This window comes from Curcuma longa, chromosome 16 (genome assembly GCF_044706935.1).
Source record: "Curcuma longa cultivar G26 ecotype Majalengka, Jawa Barat chromosome 16, ITB_CL_G26_1.1, whole genome shotgun sequence".
Taxonomy (NCBI): domain Eukaryota; kingdom Viridiplantae; phylum Streptophyta; class Magnoliopsida; order Zingiberales; family Zingiberaceae; genus Curcuma; species Curcuma longa.
Genome location: NC_133876.1, coordinates 8,842,754 through 8,862,292, shown reverse-complemented (window position 1 = coordinate 8,862,292; position 19,539 = coordinate 8,842,754). Strand labels below are relative to the sequence as shown.

General features: G+C 39.3%; 2 protein-coding genes, 1 long non-coding RNA gene, 2 other non-coding genes and 2 pseudogenes across 5 annotated transcripts; 5 read left to right on the top strand and 2 right to left on the bottom strand.

The window, feature by feature from the left end:
• Positions 1 to 47: 47 nt before the first annotated feature.
• On the top strand, positions 48 to 150 carry LOC141848156 (U6 spliceosomal RNA). Its single transcript, XR_012603493.1, has one exon. It is a non-coding gene; the product is annotated as a U6 spliceosomal RNA (small nuclear RNA).
• Positions 151 to 569: 419 nt separating this feature from the next.
• Positions 570 to 1,868, top strand: LOC141847972 (uncharacterized; annotated as a pseudogene).
• A 2,299-nt stretch (positions 1,869 to 4,167) lies between these two features.
• Positions 4,168 to 7,491, top strand: LOC141847828 (uncharacterized). Its single transcript, XM_074735914.1, has 5 exons — positions 4,168 to 4,940; positions 5,383 to 5,462; positions 6,379 to 6,643; positions 6,747 to 7,050; positions 7,221 to 7,491. The coding sequence occupies exons 1-4, from the start codon at positions 4,196 to 4,198 to the stop codon at positions 7,031 to 7,033; spliced, it is 1,377 nt and encodes a 458-aa protein (XP_074592015.1). The 5' UTR covers positions 4,168 to 4,195; the 3' UTR covers positions 7,034 to 7,050; positions 7,221 to 7,491.
• A 394-nt stretch (positions 7,492 to 7,885) lies between these two features.
• LOC141846870 (uncharacterized) lies at positions 7,886 to 9,095 on the top strand. The gene is made up of 2 exons (XR_012603376.1): positions 7,886 to 7,973; positions 8,763 to 9,095. It is a non-coding gene; the product is annotated as an uncharacterized LOC141846870 (long non-coding RNA).
• Positions 9,096 to 12,430: 3,335 nt separating this feature from the next.
• LOC141847013 (bidirectional sugar transporter SWEET4-like) lies at positions 12,431 to 13,223 on the bottom strand (annotated as a pseudogene).
• An 820-nt stretch (positions 13,224 to 14,043) lies between these two features.
• On the top strand, positions 14,044 to 14,115 carry TRNAG-UCC (transfer RNA glycine (anticodon UCC)). The gene has a single exon. It is a non-coding gene; the product is annotated as a tRNA-Gly (tRNA).
• A 4,531-nt stretch (positions 14,116 to 18,646) lies between these two features.
• On the bottom strand, positions 18,647 to 19,372 carry LOC141847161 (putative germin-like protein 2-1). The gene is made up of 2 exons (XM_074735144.1): positions 19,261 to 19,372; positions 18,647 to 19,182 (listed from the first exon to the last, which is right to left on the bottom strand). Exons 1-2 carry the CDS (start codon positions 19,370 to 19,372, stop codon positions 18,647 to 18,649), a joined length of 648 nt encoding a protein of 215 aa, XP_074591245.1.
• Between the last annotated feature and the right edge of the window lie 167 nt (positions 19,373 to 19,539).

Here is a 19,539-nt window from a genome sequence, read left to right as displayed (position 1 = left end):
TTGTGATGCTATTAGTACTTGTCAAGGATGGTCAACACCAAAGAACTGTCTCTCTAGAGACATCCAATAAAATTAGGATGATATAGAGAAGATTAGTATAGCTCTTACACAAAAATGATGCATGAATTGAATTGTTCGTTAGACAAATGTAACTCATTAGTTTGAAAGATTCAAGTTCCTCTTTAAAATTTTTATCATGTGTAATAAAAAAATCAAAATAATATTAAAATGAATTTAATTGAGTTAACACGATTTTGATAAATTTGAAAAGGAATATTTTAATACAATAATACCTAATAATTATAATTTTAAATATTAATAATTTTGATAAAGTTATTATAATATATTAAATAAAGTGTTTTTAAAATCAGATGGACGTTATTTTAGTATTTTTAAAAATTGGGATGTTCAATAATAATCAAAACAAGAGGTGTCATTTTTATTTATTTTTAATTTATTTTTAGTTAAAGACAAAGGACGTATAAATAAATGAAGCCTCGATCTACACAAACACTTCGCCTTCGTAGCCTTCCCTCTCTCCCTCTGCGGCCCGTTTTTCTTTTTCCATTATGGCTTCCGCTCTGCTAAACAGCGCCGCCCTCTCGCCGCCGCCGCCGCCGCTCGGAGGCGTTCGCCTGGCTCGGGCCCAGGATCTCCTTCAGCCACGATGCCGCCGACCCTCCTGCCGAGAGCGGCCCCTCCTGATGAAGGCCATCCCGACGCCTCCCCCGAGGATTTCGAGTTCCGCCTCTACGACGATCCCGTCGCCATGCTCCCCGCCGACGAGCTCTTCTCCGAGGGAAAGCTAGTGCCGCTCCAGATGGCTGCTCCGAAGCTGATGGAGGCCGAGGCGGAGCCACTCTCGGCCACGGAGATCAGCCTGCCGGATTCCCCGAGGAAGGCCGAGATCGCCGCCGGTGCCGATCCGTACGCGTGGTCCCCTCGCGCGACACGGTGCGCCGCTCGCTGGCGCGAGTTTCTCGGCCTCAAGAGAGCGCGAGCGGCGAAGTCTACCGGCGTGCAAGTGGTGCTCGGCGCACCGGCCGCCGAAGCGGCGAGGGCATCCGCCGGTTCGAGAAGCGCTACCCCTAGGTCGGCACTCAAGCATCTGCTACTCCATCGGCAACCCAAGACTGCCTCCCTCGATGCGTTGCTGAGCCTGCCCCTCCTCCGCGACTCGGATCACGACTCGGCGCCGGTTGCCTCCCGTCTATTCCACTCCTCTTCCTCCTCCTCCTCCTCCTCCTTCCTCCTCGGGCCCCGACCATGAGGACCTCGCCAGGCTGTCCATCGACTCCGACAAGCCACGCCCCATCCCTCCCCGGGTCCGCCTTGTACAGCCGCGCTCCGCCATGCCGGCGTCTACGAGAGACGGGTTAAACCCTAGTCGGCGGGCTGCTGACCTGGCAACGCAACCACCGCGGGGAGTGTCGGTGGAGAGCCCGCGGATGAGCTCGTCGGGCAAGATCGTGTTCCAAGGCCTGGAGCGAAGCTCGAGCAGTCCAGGGAGCTTCACCGGTGGCCCGAGGCCGCGACCGAGGGGCGTCGAGAGGTCTTACTCCGCCAACGTCAGGGTAGCACCCGTGCTAAACGTTCTACCCGTGGGCTCTCTCCGCGGCTCCGGCAAGACCGTCTCCGTCTTCGGCCTCGCCCACTTCTTCTCGTCGCAGCAGAAGAAGGATCGAGACGGCCGCGCATCGAACCGGGCGGAATTTGCCCCGTCGGCCCGGCGTCACCGGCGTCAGGATCGCCATGCGTCCCCAACAATAAACTAGAACATAATAGAAAACAAAAATAATAATAATTCAAATTTATTTTTGTTCCAAAAAATCCTCGTGCTTCAAGTATTCTTGATCTCAAAAGGCTGGTCATGCTGCATCGTCCATATCTTCTTTTCCAAAATTCATTTTTTTTCGGCAGCTAGGAGCCGCAGCAGCAGCAGCAGCACTGACACTCTCGCTCAGCTCGGCGGCCGGCGACGACCATGATGCGATCGGATACCTGCCGGTGGTCCAGCAGGCAAAGATACCGAAGAAACAGTGACGTATAGCATGTTCTTTATTGGACCTTCCTGGTTTCTTTCCAGTTCTCTTTGTATAAACAGTCAACGCTTTTGCTGGCTCCAAGAGTGCGAGCTAGAAGTAGTAGAAAATTAACCATGTGATCGGTAGTTGTGTTTGGTCGATCTTTGTTAATACAAGGGCTTGATGCTTTGTGACTACTGTGCCCTCTCTCAGCTCCGCTAGGGGTCCCCTGAAATCACAGGAACAGATTGCAATGGTGGTAAGATCCGCTCTGCTTTAGTAATTAGCAGTTTTCAGTAAACTCATACTCCCTCGCTTAATTAAGGTCTTGTTAATATTTGTGTCAGAGATCAAGATGAGCATGGCTGCTTGTGACGCTGGCCTACTCCAGTTGGAATTTACTGTTCCGGAACAGGGATAGAACAAGTCGAGGCATGTGAGGTGGGACTGGGAATCGTTCAGAGATCACGAGGCCAATTACTACAGTTGTAAGAGTTTATTTCCCAAATGATCTTTAATGCAACTTTTTCTATTCTAATGTTTGCAAACACTGTAGCCTCAAGTGATCCGTGGTGGGAAAATATTTATAACTCATTGATGAGTATTCAGATCTTAAATATGTTTCTGATTGCTTCTTTTATCTAGTTGGCTTTCATGAATTCATTTCTGACAGTGAACAAGGATGCAGGACAGTGCAATCTGAGGTGCTAATAGGGAAAGAAAGAAAGAAAGAAAGAAAGAGGGAGTTAAGAGTCTGAACTGGAATCTGAGGAGAAAAAGGGTAACAAGAGATTTCATTTTTTAGTTTTTACTTTCTTTTCCATTCTCTTTGAGTTCAATGAAGACACAGTAGTTCTTCAAAGTAAATTAATGATTAATGTTCTTCTAGTTTCTCTACCTACAAATCATTGTCTAGATGAACTATTTAGAATCAAATGCATAGCTGTAATTACAGGAAGGTTCAACAAGAATCATGTGTAGATTTTAATGGAAAATTGCAGTAACCAAACTCTGGTGTTCTGATCTGGTTACATAGACATCTGGGAACCAAGTTTACTGTAAATTTCCATTTACCTCGTGTTCTTTACTTTCTTTTTCAAATTATTTCCCAAAGTTTCAAAATTGTCAAGATGCTTTCTGGAGTTATCAGACTTGTATCATTGCTTTGTCATTATTCTGTCAAATATAGTAGATGTGTAAATGATTGAGAGTGAAATGGCAAGAGTTTGAAAATTTTGGAGGGAATTTTGAAGAACTTGTGACTGCAGCATCTTTTTTGTTTATTTGAGCTGACAATCTTAAAACAGCCTTTTTCTGTGAGGTGCTCATCCTCTCTTCTTCATTTTTCAGGTTCCATCGAGTTGAACACCAATGGAAGGCTGTCTATCGCATCGAACCAGATTCATTGATCAAATCAATCTTGTTCTTATGAACTTTATTGCCTTCCCTATATACCAATTGACAACATCTTCTCCTCGTTCCTTCTTAGGTTTAGGGTTTATGCCACCTCTTCCCTTTTCCTCATATTTGCGGCCTAAAAGTGAGGTAGAGATACATATGATGATGGCTAAGAATTAATCATGCTATTAATCCACATGTAGTGATTACATCATTTTACATTTTGTACAATTTTAAACCAAATCTTCATTCAATTTTCAAGAATGCCAACATTGATTAATTAAGCAAACACAAGTTCTCCTAGCAATTAATCAAATAATTAGACTTCCATGGAAGCTATTAGAAAGGATATGAATTAATTCAGTGTATCCCAGGGAGTTCAATTCAATATTAGAAACTTCATTTTAAATTTTTCAATAAAAATTTATTTGTTCTAAATTTATAATTTAGTTTTTTTGGAAAAAATAGATAAAAATATAGTTAAAGAATTTCCACTAACAAAAAAAGACGTTGGAAGTCAAACCCCATTACATAATTTGTTATAAAAAAAATATCTATTTTTGTTGACTAATAAATAATAATAATTAATAAAATATTATTTAACTTCGTCTTCCTCTTCATCCTGTTTCATTTATTTCCATTTCCAGATTAATCATAATTTAATCGATTAATTACCTGCTCAGCTTCATTAATACTCATTTGAACCCTTCACCCAACGCAACCTCCCCTGTTTCTTCCTCCCCGCCTTCGCAACCACCGCCGCCGCGTTCTCCATGGAGGCGTTCGACGGCGGTGCCGCCGCAGGAAGGGACGACGTCCACTTCCTCCACCGCGACGCTCTCGACTCCTTCGACGACGTCAAGCAGCGCGCCTACAGCTTCGACGGCCGCGGCCACTGCTCCACCCTGCGTTGGGACCCCTCCGCCGCGACCTCCACCGCCGGAGACGGCTTTCACTGGTTCCACGTCGAACTTCCTCGAGGCAACAGCGCCTCCCACCACCAGCGCCTCGCGCTGTCGGCGCAATCGCTAATCAACGCGCTCTGCCCGCCGCTGAAGCTCCAGGACATCCTCGCGCTCTCCAGCAACGGGCCTTTCTGCGGCCACGTCGACGGCGCGCTCGTCTTCCGAGTCAACTCCCCCGGCCCCGCTTCCTCCGCCTTCACCCTGCGCCTCGCGGCGCGCGTCACCGAGTCATCCCTCATCACCGTCTCCCTCGGCCGCGTGCCGCGCCTAGGGTTTTCCCCCGCCTCCGTCCGGTCCCTCCTCTCGGAGATCCCCAAGGTGGAGCGGGATCCGGGAGGCGACGAAGGCAGCAGCGGGAGCGGCGTTCCGATTCCGGCCCACGTCCTTGAGTTCCTGCTGACGATGAACCACTCGGAGGAGGGCGACAACCCGGTGCCCCGGAGCATGTCCAATCTGCTGGTGCACGTCGTCGACACGCATGTGGATCATCTGCAGGACATCGTCGCCGGCCTCGAGAAGGAATTGGACGCCGTCGAGCTAGAATTGGATTCAGGTAAGCAATTAGGAGCTGTTCGACCTGCAATTAGTGTGTGCTTTCCTGAGATCTTGCAAGTTCTTGATTGCTTGTCTCAGCAGGATTGAAGTTCAACGTTGAATGAAAAGTCCAAAGAATTTTCACAACCACATGAATACTGTGAAAAGTCAACGTTTTGACATCATAAGAATAAATACAATGAACTGTTTGTTTCTTGAGAACTACATATATACCAAGAACATCAAAAGGAAAATGTGCTTTCATGCTATAGGATGAACTCTCATTGCCATTAGTTTCGATTTTGTTCTAATTGTGTAACTCTCACTTGTGTAGTTGCATAGGAAATTTTTATTTCGTAGCAAGTAAAAAAGGCAATGGAATTTGTTCTCTCTCAATGTGTTCCATCTCAATTGCTTGTCTTTGCATGCTTATATGAATGATCATTGTGCTATTCCTGCAGGTGGCTCCTTGTTGAAGAAACAAATGTTGGATGACCGGAGATTCCCCAAAATGCATCTCAACTTGCAACGTCTTCTACAGGTGCTTCCCTTGATCTTGCTCATGGTGAAAAACCCATTCTTGCAACATTTGACTAATCTTCGTAGGCAATATCCATGTTGGTAATGTTGTTGGTCGATGCCGGAGAGGATGTAAACTGATATTTTTTCGTAGACTTTTTAGACTCCGAATGCACAAGATGAGATGAATACTTCAATGATTTGATGAATTTCAACATCGCAGGGACCTGTTTATAGAAAGTGAAGATTTTTCAACATCTGCAAGGATCTGTTTATAGAAAGTGAAGATGTAGAATACCCTTTGGTGAGTGGTTGTGACTCTTGGGCAGGATTGATCTGGGATCTGGAGGGTTGTAACCCTTCAGATTGCCCTTTTAATCTCATCCATCAGATCTGAAGGGTTGTATATAACGCTTCAGATCAAGTCTCATCACCAACGGTCAGATTGCGACTCTTCGCGATCCAACGCTCTAGATGGCGTCACATGCGATCTATCACACCTCTTTGATCAACAGTTGTCATCCGTTTGCACAGTCAGCAGTCCAGTCCTCTTCCTGCCACATAGGCATGCCACATCATAAGGATTCACAGATATGGAGAAGAATTCTCATATGATGATTGTTCTTGTTGGTGTTGTATAGAAGTCATAGCATATGAAACTTTATTCTGATTCACCATGAAAGTAGGAATGCAAACGACAGATTCGTTGCTGATACAGTTTAAGATCTCAGAGCATACAACATTATCTCATCTATGGTGAAGATTTATAGCATATAACAGTATCTTATTCGGCATTCATCAAACTTTGATCTTGATATACGAAGAGTTACTCACATAGTTTTGCTTGTACTTTTGTTGCTACTACACTTTTAACTACTGATTGTTTGTGTGCTTCTTAAGTTTAAGCTTTCGAGTTACTAGTACTACTGCATTTTCAGGCAGTTTCTCATGGTGAGCAAGTATTCCCTCGCGTTAAAGAGAAATGTGCCACTAAACCTTGGTTCTCTAGTGAAGATGTCATTGCTCTTGAAGAGCTGATTGGTCGCCTTCGCAGGCTAAAGGAGAACTTGGGGTTCATTGTGAATCGTGTTACTGCTGTCCAAGCAGGTCTTGATAGTTGGCAGGCTGAGCAAATAAACAAAAGGCTATACTACCTTTCGTTCCTCTCGATAATCTTTCTTCCATTGTCTGTACTCACTGGAAGTGAGTTCTGTTCTTCTTCTTTTATACAAAAACTTAGGATATGTCGAAAAGAAAGATATCAAAACCATAATCCATCCTGCTTTGCATTCACTTGTTTGTGCAGTATTCGGGATGAATGTAGGAGGTGTTCCATGGACCGCACAAAAAGACCCTCAAATTGAGGATGGCTTTGTGAATGTTATGATCCTTTGCATTGTGCTACTAATTTTTCTTCTACTGTGCTTCATGTTTCCAACTCTTTGTGCAAGAATGTCGATTTGGCGAAGGAAGCACTCGTTAAAACAGAAATGGTCTTTCAAGGGGAGGTCATATTCACAAGGACATTCTTCAAATGGCTTCTGTAAAATTTTGACAAACGGAGTGGAGAAGAGCAATTCCTTGCCAGTTTGAGAAGAAAGATCAATGAGGTACCACATTCAATCTTATGTTTGCAAGCAGAAACAATCTGAACTCCTCCTCCGTGATTTTCCTATCGAGAATTTATGTTTTCTCTTGTCGAAAATGAAGTACAAAAACTAAGAACCATCATCACCTTCCTCTTCTCATGCTGACTAATGGATGTTTAAATCTCTTGCAGTGAATTATGAAGTGAAATATTCTGCTCTTCAAGTGCAAAACAAAATACAGCAAAGATCATTGGAAGAATATTTATTCCATTTCTTCCTGCAAAAGGAATTTATTGAGGAAAATTGTGGAACCCTTAATTTGATGAACTTAGTGTAACTTAAGATTTGTGTGCAGAATCTCTATATTATTATGTAATTATGAGCAAACTAATTATTGTTGTTTCAATTGTATTCACAGGAACACTGTTCTAAAGTAGTATATATATAGACATTGATCTGCATTGTAAACAGTTTACAAACAATATTTTCTCCCTTTGGCTTCAAGAAATTTGTATGATTATAAATTCATTCACCACATCAAAAGATGGTGTGCAGTTTGTTGCCATTGATTGAGCTGAATGATGATTTTTGAAAATTTTGAGGGGTCATTTTGAAAATTTTACATGTGCAACTGAAATGCGTGTAAATCTAAGGGGTGAAATGAAATTTCACTATTTAAATATACATTTCAAGTTGCCATATATGAAATGGGCTGGGCTTCCTTACGCTTGTTATGTTTGAATGCGGCCCGGCCCATTATATATGTCGCAGATCAAATCGTGTCGGTCCGGTTTTATTCATAATTACGAAAATGACATTAGGGTTCTGACTCTATATGTTTCCCCAAGCTCGTCACCGTGAACAGTTGTCGGCGCCGCATCACAGGACGCAGGGAGAAGGGGAGTCGCAGCGAATTCGATTGCGGAAACGGGATGAGGGCAAAGGTAAATAACCTGATGCGGTTACGATCTTCTTGAGACTATTAGATCCTTGTTCCTTTACTGCTTTAGATCGCATTCATCTCCTCTCTTCTCTTTTATTCCGCCTGCATTTCGTGATCGTAAAAATCTTGTTTTGATCAAGTGTCCTTATTGTTGAGACAATGTACTGTTGCAAAAATTAAGATTCCTTTCATTTCACTTGTAATTTTTCTTGGAATACATGACTTCCTTAAAAATACAATTTTGTTTACTCGAAAGAAGCTTTAAAATGTCATCGTCCTTCCTTTGTATCGACTGTTCCTCTGATGCGAATCATCTCCAGTTTACGTTCATTTTTCGCTTGCATCTCGTGGTCGGAGCTGTTTTTTTTAATATACGATTAGATTAAAGTGCCCGATTCTACTCTTTTAAAGTTCAAAAGCTCCCGTTTTCTTTTGTAAGTTTATGATTCTTTTGTGCGTGCTATAATTTTGTTGTTCTGATCGTGTTATCTTTTTTTTAAAAAAAAATAGCTGTGGTTCGCTTTGTAATCTCACCCTTGTTTCCTTTTATTGTTTTTTTTTTCCCAAAATAAATCTCGTTCATAGAATTCAAGTATGCATGTCACATGTTTGTTAAACGTCTGGTTGTTGTTTTCTTTCATTTTTAACTAAAATGATTAATGATATCGAAGCAATTTGCATGTAGACAACCTATTATTTATTCTCTCTGTCTCTCTCTCTCTCTCTCTATATATAATATCTGCAACCAATTATTGCCCTCGTCTCTGAGCTTGTTCTATCTTTGCCTCAGTGGAAGAAGAAGCGCATGAGGAGGCTCAAGAGGAAGCGCCGAAAGATGAGGCAGAGATCTAAGTAGGCCGCGATGGTGGTCGCCAAGCTTCATCAGCACACTCCCAACATCTGAGGTGCTGGTTCAGTATCCATTCTCCACATATCTCGGATGTGCATTGGTGCAAGTGAACTTTAAGTAACTTTTTCTAGTCGTTTAACGTCGTCCTTTCGGGAACTAAGTGCAAGTGCTCTGCTTTTACTGCTTTCTTATGATTTTGTGTCTGTTTAAACTGTTTGAGATGCTAACATTTGGAGTTTGAATGAAGTATCATCAATTTCAGCTTTTCCATTAGCATGGATTAGATTCTAAATTAATCCAAAAGCAAAAAAAAAACCCCACAAAAGTATTATGATGGAGGACTAATATATGAATTTATAAAAAATAAGGATTAATATGACATACCTTCTGCCCAACCACCACTCCCAGGCAGAGGAAGGAGGAGAGTAGCCACAGCATTCATACTGATGCGTAATTGTTAAAGACACTGGGAACCTTCCACTGTGCCTGCACGCAAAATGGCGCGTCGCATCTGCCGCGTACAGAATGAAGGGTCGGATTCGTTCTCCAACTTTTTTTAACATGTCGACGTTCTGAAAGAGGAGATAGCAACAGGTGTTGACCCCTTCACCTCATTCCGTTGTGCATTAAAGCAAGGCGGAGCTGACGCTCGATCGAATTGCCTGCCCAATTCTAAGTAACGAGATATGGAAGCGTCTGCAGGAGGAGGAAGAGGAGGGAGGGCCGTCGGCCACCGTGACCTGGAGGCGGAGTTCCTGAGGGAAGTGGGGTGGGCCACCGTCCTGCTCTCCGCCTCCACCTTACTCCTCCCGACCCGCGACCCTCCCCTGTTCCGCCTCTTCTTGTTGCTGCTCCTCTTCGAAGGTTGCGCCTTGCTGTTTGCGTCTTTCTGCACATTTCCGCCGGCGAGGAGGGTGGCGGTTCGCCTCGCGCTGCTGCTTCGCCGGATGCTAGGTTGACCGTGATTAGGCCGTCAGAGGATGTACGGGGAGGAGGAGGAGCAAAACGGTAGAGTGTGTGCTTGCTTTGTCTGGTTTGATAGATTAATTAGTAGTATCAATAAATTGCTTCTTTCTTCTTCCTCTGTTTCTCTGTCCGACTCAATTGATTATATATATAGATTTGAGTTTGTGTTCATTGTTCATGTTTATTGAGCAAATTGTTTCCTTATTTAGTTATCGCGGCGTGATCAATACTATAGATAAGCTCATGATTCCCTGAAAAAACAGAGTATCTAAATTTGAACGCAGTAACAAGCGGATATTTTTAAATTATTTATCTATTCAAAATCAAAATAATCATATAGTAATTTTGACATTTTTACCAAAATTATTATATTTTTATTCAAAATAATTTTCTTTTAAAATTAAAGTTTTTTTATCACTTTAATTTTTATTATTATTATTTTTTAAAATATATTTTTTAATAATTTCAAAAAAATATATATAATATAATTATATCACTTATTATATGTGTATCTACTTTAAGTGCCCTAGACGGACATTAAAAATAATAATAATTAATTTAAAAATATCTTTTAAAAAATGAATCTATCATTTCTTTTTCTCTATGGAAAAAGGTGGAATCCGTCCCGGAAGTAAATGATAGATCATGAATTCTCGTAAGATTCGACTTGACTCCTGTTCACTATTTATATTATATCTGCAATCTTACTGTAACACTTTGAGTAGTGTTATATTTTAATTTAAAATGCTCTTTTACATTAATCTTCTGTTTACTTTAAACGGACGGGAAAGAAAAGAAATTCACGATGGGAAAAAAATCGTAGGGAAAGAAATATAAAAAAAAAATATTGAAGAAAAAAATGAAAAAAATATAATTCCAGGCTCATGCAGAGCCATCGGTCGAGGCTTCGCGAGGCGACCTCGCACGTGTGGGGCCATCGATTTTCGATGGCTACCGTGTGAGACCTAGTTGCGAGTTAGATCGGAGAAATTGGAGAAATTCGACAACACATGAGAGTGAATTGGAAGAGAGAAAATTACTTTTGGTCCAATTTAAACGGATAAAAAAATAATTAAAAAACCCCGCGGATTGGTAAATAAAGAAAGAAAAATAATTAATCAAACCGTGTATTTTGTTAATGCTGGTAGTGGGAGGGGAAGAAGACTCGCTCCCTCATCCGACCACTTCCCCGCAGACACGGTTGGATCAGAAGACACGGTGACATTAGGGATGACCCATGACCCGGCACATGGGCCTGACTGGGCTCAGCTTTAGCCGAGTTATGCCTAGCAGAGGCTGGTAAGATCTAGAAAATCATATCATGTCAGACTAGGTCGAGTCATGTGGAATCGGCTCAGCCAGTCAGGTCAGATATAAATAAGAGTGTGTGGAGACGAGGAAGAGGGCAGCAACCCGACCAATTTCACCCGAGCTGGATCATATGTCCCACTTTAAAAAATGATAAATCCCAATCAATCTCATGGACTCAATCCCTGGGTGGTCGGTCCGGTCCTACGGAAGTTTCCACTGACCACCAGGGTAAATTGGAAAGCGCATACGGCGGTCAATCCAGATGCCCAGCATCCTTTGATTGCGTTCCTTATTTGGAAGAAAATTCTTGCAAATACGTCGTAGCTGGAGATCGAATCGCGGATCCCTGGGTCACAACCTGGATGTCCCACCGTTGCACCATTGCCCCAGGGACATATATGTCCCACTTTAAATTAGACAGAGAAGTGAAGTCGAATGAAATCCGATAAGTCATAGAGTTGGGAAGAGACGGGTTCCTAACCGACCATAAGAATATTAATGTGAAAGTCTAGCATACGAATACAACATCTAAAATGCAAGAAGTCCAATCCTATCTTGATCGAGGGAGCAACTTGATCTCTCGATGGGAGGTTAATAGTAAGCATGTGAAAATAAAAAATTCTTGGGGAGGATCAAGAATGGAAAGGAAAGGCTCAAGCGGATGAAAAGAGATATCATCAAATTATCATTGTCTGTGGGAATAAATGCGAAAAGTTACGTTAGAAAATATTAAGGGACTATGATGGTGAATACCAAGAGAACTGCAATGGACCTTCAACTAGATAAATCTGTTGAACTTTGTCGGTCTCCTATGTCGGCAATCAAGGGGCTTGGTTCCATGGGAATAACTTTCATGAATAGTAGTCATAATAGTCGAAGTCATGAGACAAAGCCCTACCCTCTTCTGTAAAAGGTGGAATTAACCACCTTAGCAGCCCCACACGATCGGTCCCACGACCATTTGTGAGGAGGTAAATCGAGAAATTATAATTGGTCATGACGCAGAAGGATATTGCCTGACTTCGGGGATTCGAACTCTTGCCCTCTTCTGCAAGTCCACGGTTGCTGTGTCGTAACCAACTCAGCTATGCCTCGGGGATAACAAAGCCCTACCCTCGAATTAAGGAAAAAGAGGAGATGCAATGACCTTGATGCCACCCATGAGGAGGCAGCATTTAGAGTGGTGAGGGTAGGCTCGATCCCAGGCCGAGTCAACCCCAATCTGTAACTAGATCAATGGCCCGGGTACCTGTTGACCCGGTTCACAAGTTGGAATTTTTATTGTTGTTCTGTGACCGTTTGAACCGTCGGTTAATCGACTGTTCTGACCGTTAGAAGGTTCTAGCCGTTGACGTTAGAGGAATGTACTCAACACTCTTCGTCTCTATCACCATTTTCTGTCACATCAGAAAAAATTATAAAAAAACATTAATTAATTTCGCCAACCACATTCCCAAATTTAATTAATTATTAATGATGCTCGTCTATTCAACAGAAAAATAATATTCCATTAAATGGATATTTAGTTACCATGACGGATAAGGGAGCGGCGTACATCATGGTGCCGAAGACGACGCAGAGGACGCCGACGACCATCGAGCGGCGTTCGTGGGTGTGCACCGTGGTGAGAACCACCAGTGCGACACCAGAGACGAAGGCAGTCTCGGCCGCCAGAATGGCGGCCACCTTCGCTCGCTGCTTGCCGCTCCGGGAGTAGATCAGGAGGAGGACGTAGGCGAGCTCGATGGCCCATGCCGGAGCCGTTGATGGTGAGCACCAGCGTGCTGTGGGGGTGCACCGCCGGCAGCCCGTACACCACCCACATCATGCAGTTCAGCAGCGTCGCGACGTACGGCACCGCCGATCGAGAACTCCTCCACCGACCCCTTCTTGCATATTATATTCACAAATGTTGGCCTAATACCATCCATCCATCCATCCATTAAACTCCCCCGAAAATGGACAACAATTGACACACATAAACTAGATGCTTACAGCGGAGACAGGAAGAGGCCCAGTGAAATTGCATTCCCTGGAAACAACATACAAAATAAAGAGAGATAGATAGAGAGATTATATACCAAGAATTCCAACTGCTGTGCGAATGGCGTCGGCAGAAACCATGATTAATTAAGTTGTGAAATGGGTGAGTCGAAATCGAAAGGGTAGCCAAATATATAATAATAAGGTAGGGTTGTGAGTCAAGTCGAGTGAGCGAGAGGAGATGGAGCTAGGTGGATATGGATGGAGTAAAGAGCGAGGGTGGCACTTTGTTCGAGAGGAGTCTGAAATCGAAGCGTAGCAATGCGACGGTGACTGCATGGTGGGGGCGAATTAAGCGACCAACTCGGCAACTCCTCTGTCTCGTTCTCCCTTCCCTAGCTCGTTTGGCACCATGTCTGTAAATAGTTGCCATCAGTGTTTCGGATCAGAGTCGCCATTGATTTATTATCCGAGTTAGCTCAGGCGGTAGACCAATGGTCCTATATCAAGAGTTATTACAATAGTCCAACCGATTTGAGCTCTTATTTTGAGTTGAATTAATTAGTGGAATCCACCACCTTTCTCCGTGTCTTCAGCCCTGTGATGCACTTGGAGTTTTGGGTTTCAGATCAAGATAACAAGATTGGTTGGAGTGGCCAAATGGCAAACCGATCGAGCATTTATGAAGTAGAAAACAAACTGTCTATAATAACTCCTCAGTGTACGTGCGTTACAAGACTTATCCTATCCACTTATACGCCACAGCTAGAAAATTATAAATGTAATTTGGATGATTTTTTATTTTTCACTATATATGTATCGGAATAATATAGTTTTGGAATGCAAGAATATCGCGCGGATAGATAAGTGGCTAGTTTATCTGAAATGTAATTAATAATCTCTTTTTAGTTTTTCCTTCGCTAGTAAATTAGAGAAACAGTAATTTTACCTAAGCTATAGAGCGTTTGTAGTCCAACGGTTAGGATAATTGCCTTCCAAGCAATAGACCCGGGTTCGACTCCCGGCAAACGCATTTTTTTTCCATTTTCAAAATATATATAAACAAATAAATTCTATATGCCGGATCAATGGATTAATACGATAGCTCTGATGAATTTTTTCTCATTTTTCCAGAACAATTTTGTATTCGTATGGTAGTTCCAAAAGAACTTACGTAGTGGAGAGGGAACAAAATCTATTATGATTATTAATACAATAGTTGAGGATCGCAAGTATATACTTATCAAATTGATTATTTAATCAGCATCAAGTGCTTAAGTGATATTGATCATTGGTTATGATTTAGTATTTGTTACTCTCTAAACTTCATAAATAGAGAGCTCATTTCATTATTTTCACACACATCTTCTCTACTCTCATTCTCAATTCTGTAATTTCCACACACTTTCGACTCTAATTTTAGAAGTTTTCGACTTCCACTTTCGAGTTTCGACTACAATGGAAGGAGGACGAAAAGCTTAATTATCTCGATGTCAGAGGAGCTAGCAAGGAAATAGTGAATATATGTGAATGAGGAGCTCAACTTTAACATTCAATCCATTGATGATGAGACCAAACTATTTCCAACACCCAAAACATAAAGAAGTACCAATGTAATTAGTTCTAAGGTTTGGAAAGTTACTCCTTTACAATCTATTATTTTTATTAAATATTTTGAGAATGTCACTTTTCCGTCAAAAGAATTGCATGTAAAATATAAGCACTATAATGCTTCTTACAAATTCTATGTCGACAGTGACTATGGGTTAATTATTGAAACGACATGTAGAAATAAAGTACAAGATGGAATATGGAATCGACCATTCTCAAGTATAATTATTTAAAATTTTCATTAATGAAAGTACTGATTCTAATTTATTTTTATATTTTGATAATAAATTACTAAAATTATTAGCTAGATTTATTTTCATAAAATATCTTTCATTTAGTTTTGGATGTAAATACACTTTTAAAGATTATGGTAAAGAATCTCTTAATCCATCTGTTAAATATATTTTTAGAACTACACTTACTCGTACAATTAAAAAATTAGTAAAATAATGATAAAAAATTTAATTGAAGAATTTAGTAAATTAAATAATAAAATTTTTTATATTTTGATATTTAGAGTAATCATTGGCAAACACATTTGTATATGAGTGTATAACTTATCATTGGATTGATAACTCCAAGAATATTCAAAAAAAAATTATCTTATAAAGTTTTTGATGAATCACATACTTCTCACAACATCTCACAATTATTATGTTTAATTTTAGAAGAATATAAATTAACTTGTAAACTATTTTCAATATTATTTGACAATACTAGTTCTAATACCACCAGTATTGAAAAACTAAAATTTATATGTTAACCTATTATTGGATCTTTTATTTTGTTACATTCGTTATGAATGTCATATTTTAAATTCATATGTTCAAGATGGATTTAGAATTTTAAAAATCATAATAAATCAATTAGAACTGCTATTTTTTATTTATGATTGCATCTATTTATAATGAAACAATGTGATACATTTTATAAAACTAATGAAATATGACCTAAAAAATTTCCACATGATATAACAACATTTCATAATTCAACATATCAATTGTGACAATATTCATTTCAATATAGAAAATTATTATGTTCATTTTTTACACAAACTATTAATAATACTAATATATATTTATTTTCACACTATTAAAATATTTATAATAGTATTTATAAAATTTTAAAAATATTTAATAATACAATCGAATAACTTTTTAATTTTTATTATTCTAATTCTTATTTAGTTTTAATAAATTTTTTAATATAGTATTAATTTTAAATGAAAACATTAACAACAATTTTTATCTCCTTTGTATTAACAACGAAATCAAAATGAGAAAAAAAAAATTCTTATTCTTGAAATTTATTTAGTTGCATTTCTATAAATTAGAAGTTGTATAAAAAATATTAATTTTATATTACGATACTTTAATTACATTTAATGATTCTTCTTCTACTTATCATAATAATATTGTATATAGTATTAAAAATTATTTATAAAGAATATAAAATAAAATATGTAGTATAAATTAATATTTTGAAATATAAATAGTAATTTAAAATTTATAAAAATATAATTTTTATTAAAAGAACAAACAAAACATCCATGAGGATCCTAAGTTCCATATATAGGAACTTGAAAATTATTTTATGCTTTTTTTATTTTAATGAAGTAGATAGCGAAGTGAATTTCGATATCCTAAAGTCGTGATCACATAAGACTCAAACCTTTCCTGTCCTATTCACTATTCATGACCGTCGATTTTTTTTAAACTTATTCAACTGTGTCAATAGTTACTGTGGAATAGACGTTCAGTGTTACGTTGGCAGTACATATTGGATAAATAACGATCGACTTTATCTCCCAACTTGTTGGAAGTCCAAGTATTACTTTACGATTGAATCAGAGTCGAAAAAAAAATCTAAGGAATGCAACTTTCAGATGATAAAGTTGCAAAATTTGATACCAAAAGAATGAATACTACGAGAACGAAAAATGAAAGTGAGTAGCAATGTCATTTCTTAAGGTAAACGGATAAAAAATTAAGAGAATTATATGAATTTTAATTTTTCTATACCGTAAAAGGATACGTAAGTAACTTTAATAAGTATAAATTTTTATTTATTTATTTATTTATTATAATTTATAATTTAAAACTTTTTAATATAATAATATTGAATTATGATGAACATGAACCGAATCGTAAATTAACAGTTTTAAACCGTGAATCGTAATCATTTAAGATGGTTAAGATTAAGAGTCAATCTGTTAGAAATTGTAGAATTGACAATTTCGAATCATCGATTCCAAAGTATGGTCGGATCTAAGTCTGAGAGGGACTAAGAGCATCACTAAAGCAGCAACAACGCGGTTGGAAGGCGAGAAAGGATGGAGATCTAATTAGGGTTCTTCCTCAGCTCCGGTTGTGGATACGCGTCGACTCGCTATTTCCAATTTTCTACTCTAATTTTCAACGGTGCTGTCATCGTCAGTCCTTTTCATTATTTCTCTCTTTTATTAATAATCAATCAATCGAATTGCGGATATCGGAATGTCCTTTTCATTATTTCCCTCTCTCGTCGCTAGTCAATCAACAAATTTGCAGATATTTCATACATGCGGCTGTCCTTATTATAATTTCTCATAGTAATTCCCCTAGCCTACTCTTTTAACCTATCGATTTTGTAAAATTTTTTTATAAGATAAATTTAGAAAGTACTCATATTATTATTAGACATCAATAGTTGATCTTCATAGATAATTTCTCATTGATAAAAATCATACTTCACTTAAGTATTCAACCATAACTCATAATATAGAGACTCAGGTTTATATGAATAATCATACTTCATATTATTTGTCTCTTTTATCAATAGTTGATCAATCTAAATTTTAAATTTATTATGTTCAACAAACTAATCCACACTAACAGTCTGTTCATTTCCATCTCTCCATATCAATGATCATGTGATGCCTCTTTTATTAATAATCAATCAACCTAATTGCATTGGTGGAAGATTGGGCTGTCCTTGTTTATACAAGGACGGTAAATAAATTGAACGTTCATAAATAAATTTGGTTCTCGATTTCATAAGAATTTATTTATGTTCATTAAATACATACAATATCAATTAAATAAATAAACTTAAATTACTCGTTAAATTAAAATAAAATTAAATATATATGTATTTAATTTGATAATATTTATGAACAATGTTCATGAATAACATTCATAATATTCATGAACATCGTTCATGAATAATATTGATGAATTATATTTCTCAATAAAATTTTTATTATTAAGACCAAAACAATGAAAAAGTCTGCCACACCAGGCTGTCGGTTGACATGTTTGTTATGGAGTTTTATACATACAATTTTCCTATACAGTGTGTTAAATAATTTCTCTGCTCTCCAATATTCTATAGGCAACCATTGATTGTTTTGCATATTTGGTCGTCCTCACTTGAGCTTTGATTAATCATATCCCAATTGAATGAGTCAGGAAAGATGAAACCTTCACTACTATTTCACTTGTCGTCGTCGTCATGATTAATGATGTCGACTCTAATTTATGGTGCAGCTTGACTAGTCATGAGATTTCATGCATCTACAAGTTTTCCTCTTCATGGAATGATACTCTAAATCTTCAAGTTTTCCTCTTCATGGAATGATTAACAGTTTGTTTGAGTATGTTTTCAGAACAAGGTTCTTAAGTTATGTATATTTGATCTTCTTGCAGTACTATACTTTCTGGGAAGAATGCTTCACATTTTTACTCTCAAGACTTATTTATATATCTCCTTCAACTTAGTATGGAAATTAATAAAGAACAATTCGAGAACAAATAGTTCCTTTATATATATTTCATATGAAATCAACAGGTAAATTCAAACCAATACAACAGTACATGCTTGCTTAGCTTTATGAATCTGCAGACTCAGGAACAAGTAGTCAGTCAAATGCATGCAAACACACGAATTGACATCTATGGCAAATTTAATCTGATTTAGAACTTGGCTCGTATCATGTCAACAGTCTGCTTGCTCACTTGGAAAGCCTTTGCGAGCACATCATCAGAGATCGGTGGCGTCGATCCAAAGACTGCATTTGCAACCATGATGACTCCAGGGTTCTGGCTGCTAAGCCCAGAAATGGCAACTGCACTGGTAGCACCAATGTTGTACTGGTAGTGAATGAGCCCTTGAGGAAACACATAAACATCACCCTTGTTAAGAACCTTGGTGAATTGCTTGTTCCCAGGGTTAGACGTGACGAAACCAACGAGGATGCTGCCTTCCAAGACTGTGAAGAGTTCAGTGGCACGCGGGTGGGTGTGGGGCGGGATGAGGCCGTAGGGAGCAAAGTCGAGTCGAGCCAAGGAGATGCCCAATGTGTTCAACCCGGGGATCTGATCCACGGTGACAGGGGTCACACTGGATCCACCTGCATTCGAGGTGTTGCCAGGCTTATCGAGACCAGAGAAGAAGAAATCATCGGCGGTGACCGAATTTGGGTCCTTGCAAGCGAAGCCATTAACAAAAACTGCAAGTGAACGTAACAAGAAGATGGTAAGAAAAAAGCTAAGTAAGAATTCAATGACCAGAATTTATAGTCAGTCACCTGCAGAATTCTTATCGAGCACGCAGAAATCTTGGAGCCGGCTAGGATCAGAAGCCGTGGCGGCAGTGGAAGCTAAAGCAATGAGGGCGAGGAAGATGATGCGGCCGTCCATCTCTCTAGTCTCTCTATCACTTAGCAGAAGAAGCTTGAGAGTTGATTGATGAAATGAGGTTGGCTTGGAGGAGTTGAGTATTTATAGATGCTTAACTTGAAGTTTGTCTTGGTCAAATTGAGATCAGGAAGCGTGTTCATTGAACGCTAGCTGATGGAGTTGAAAGA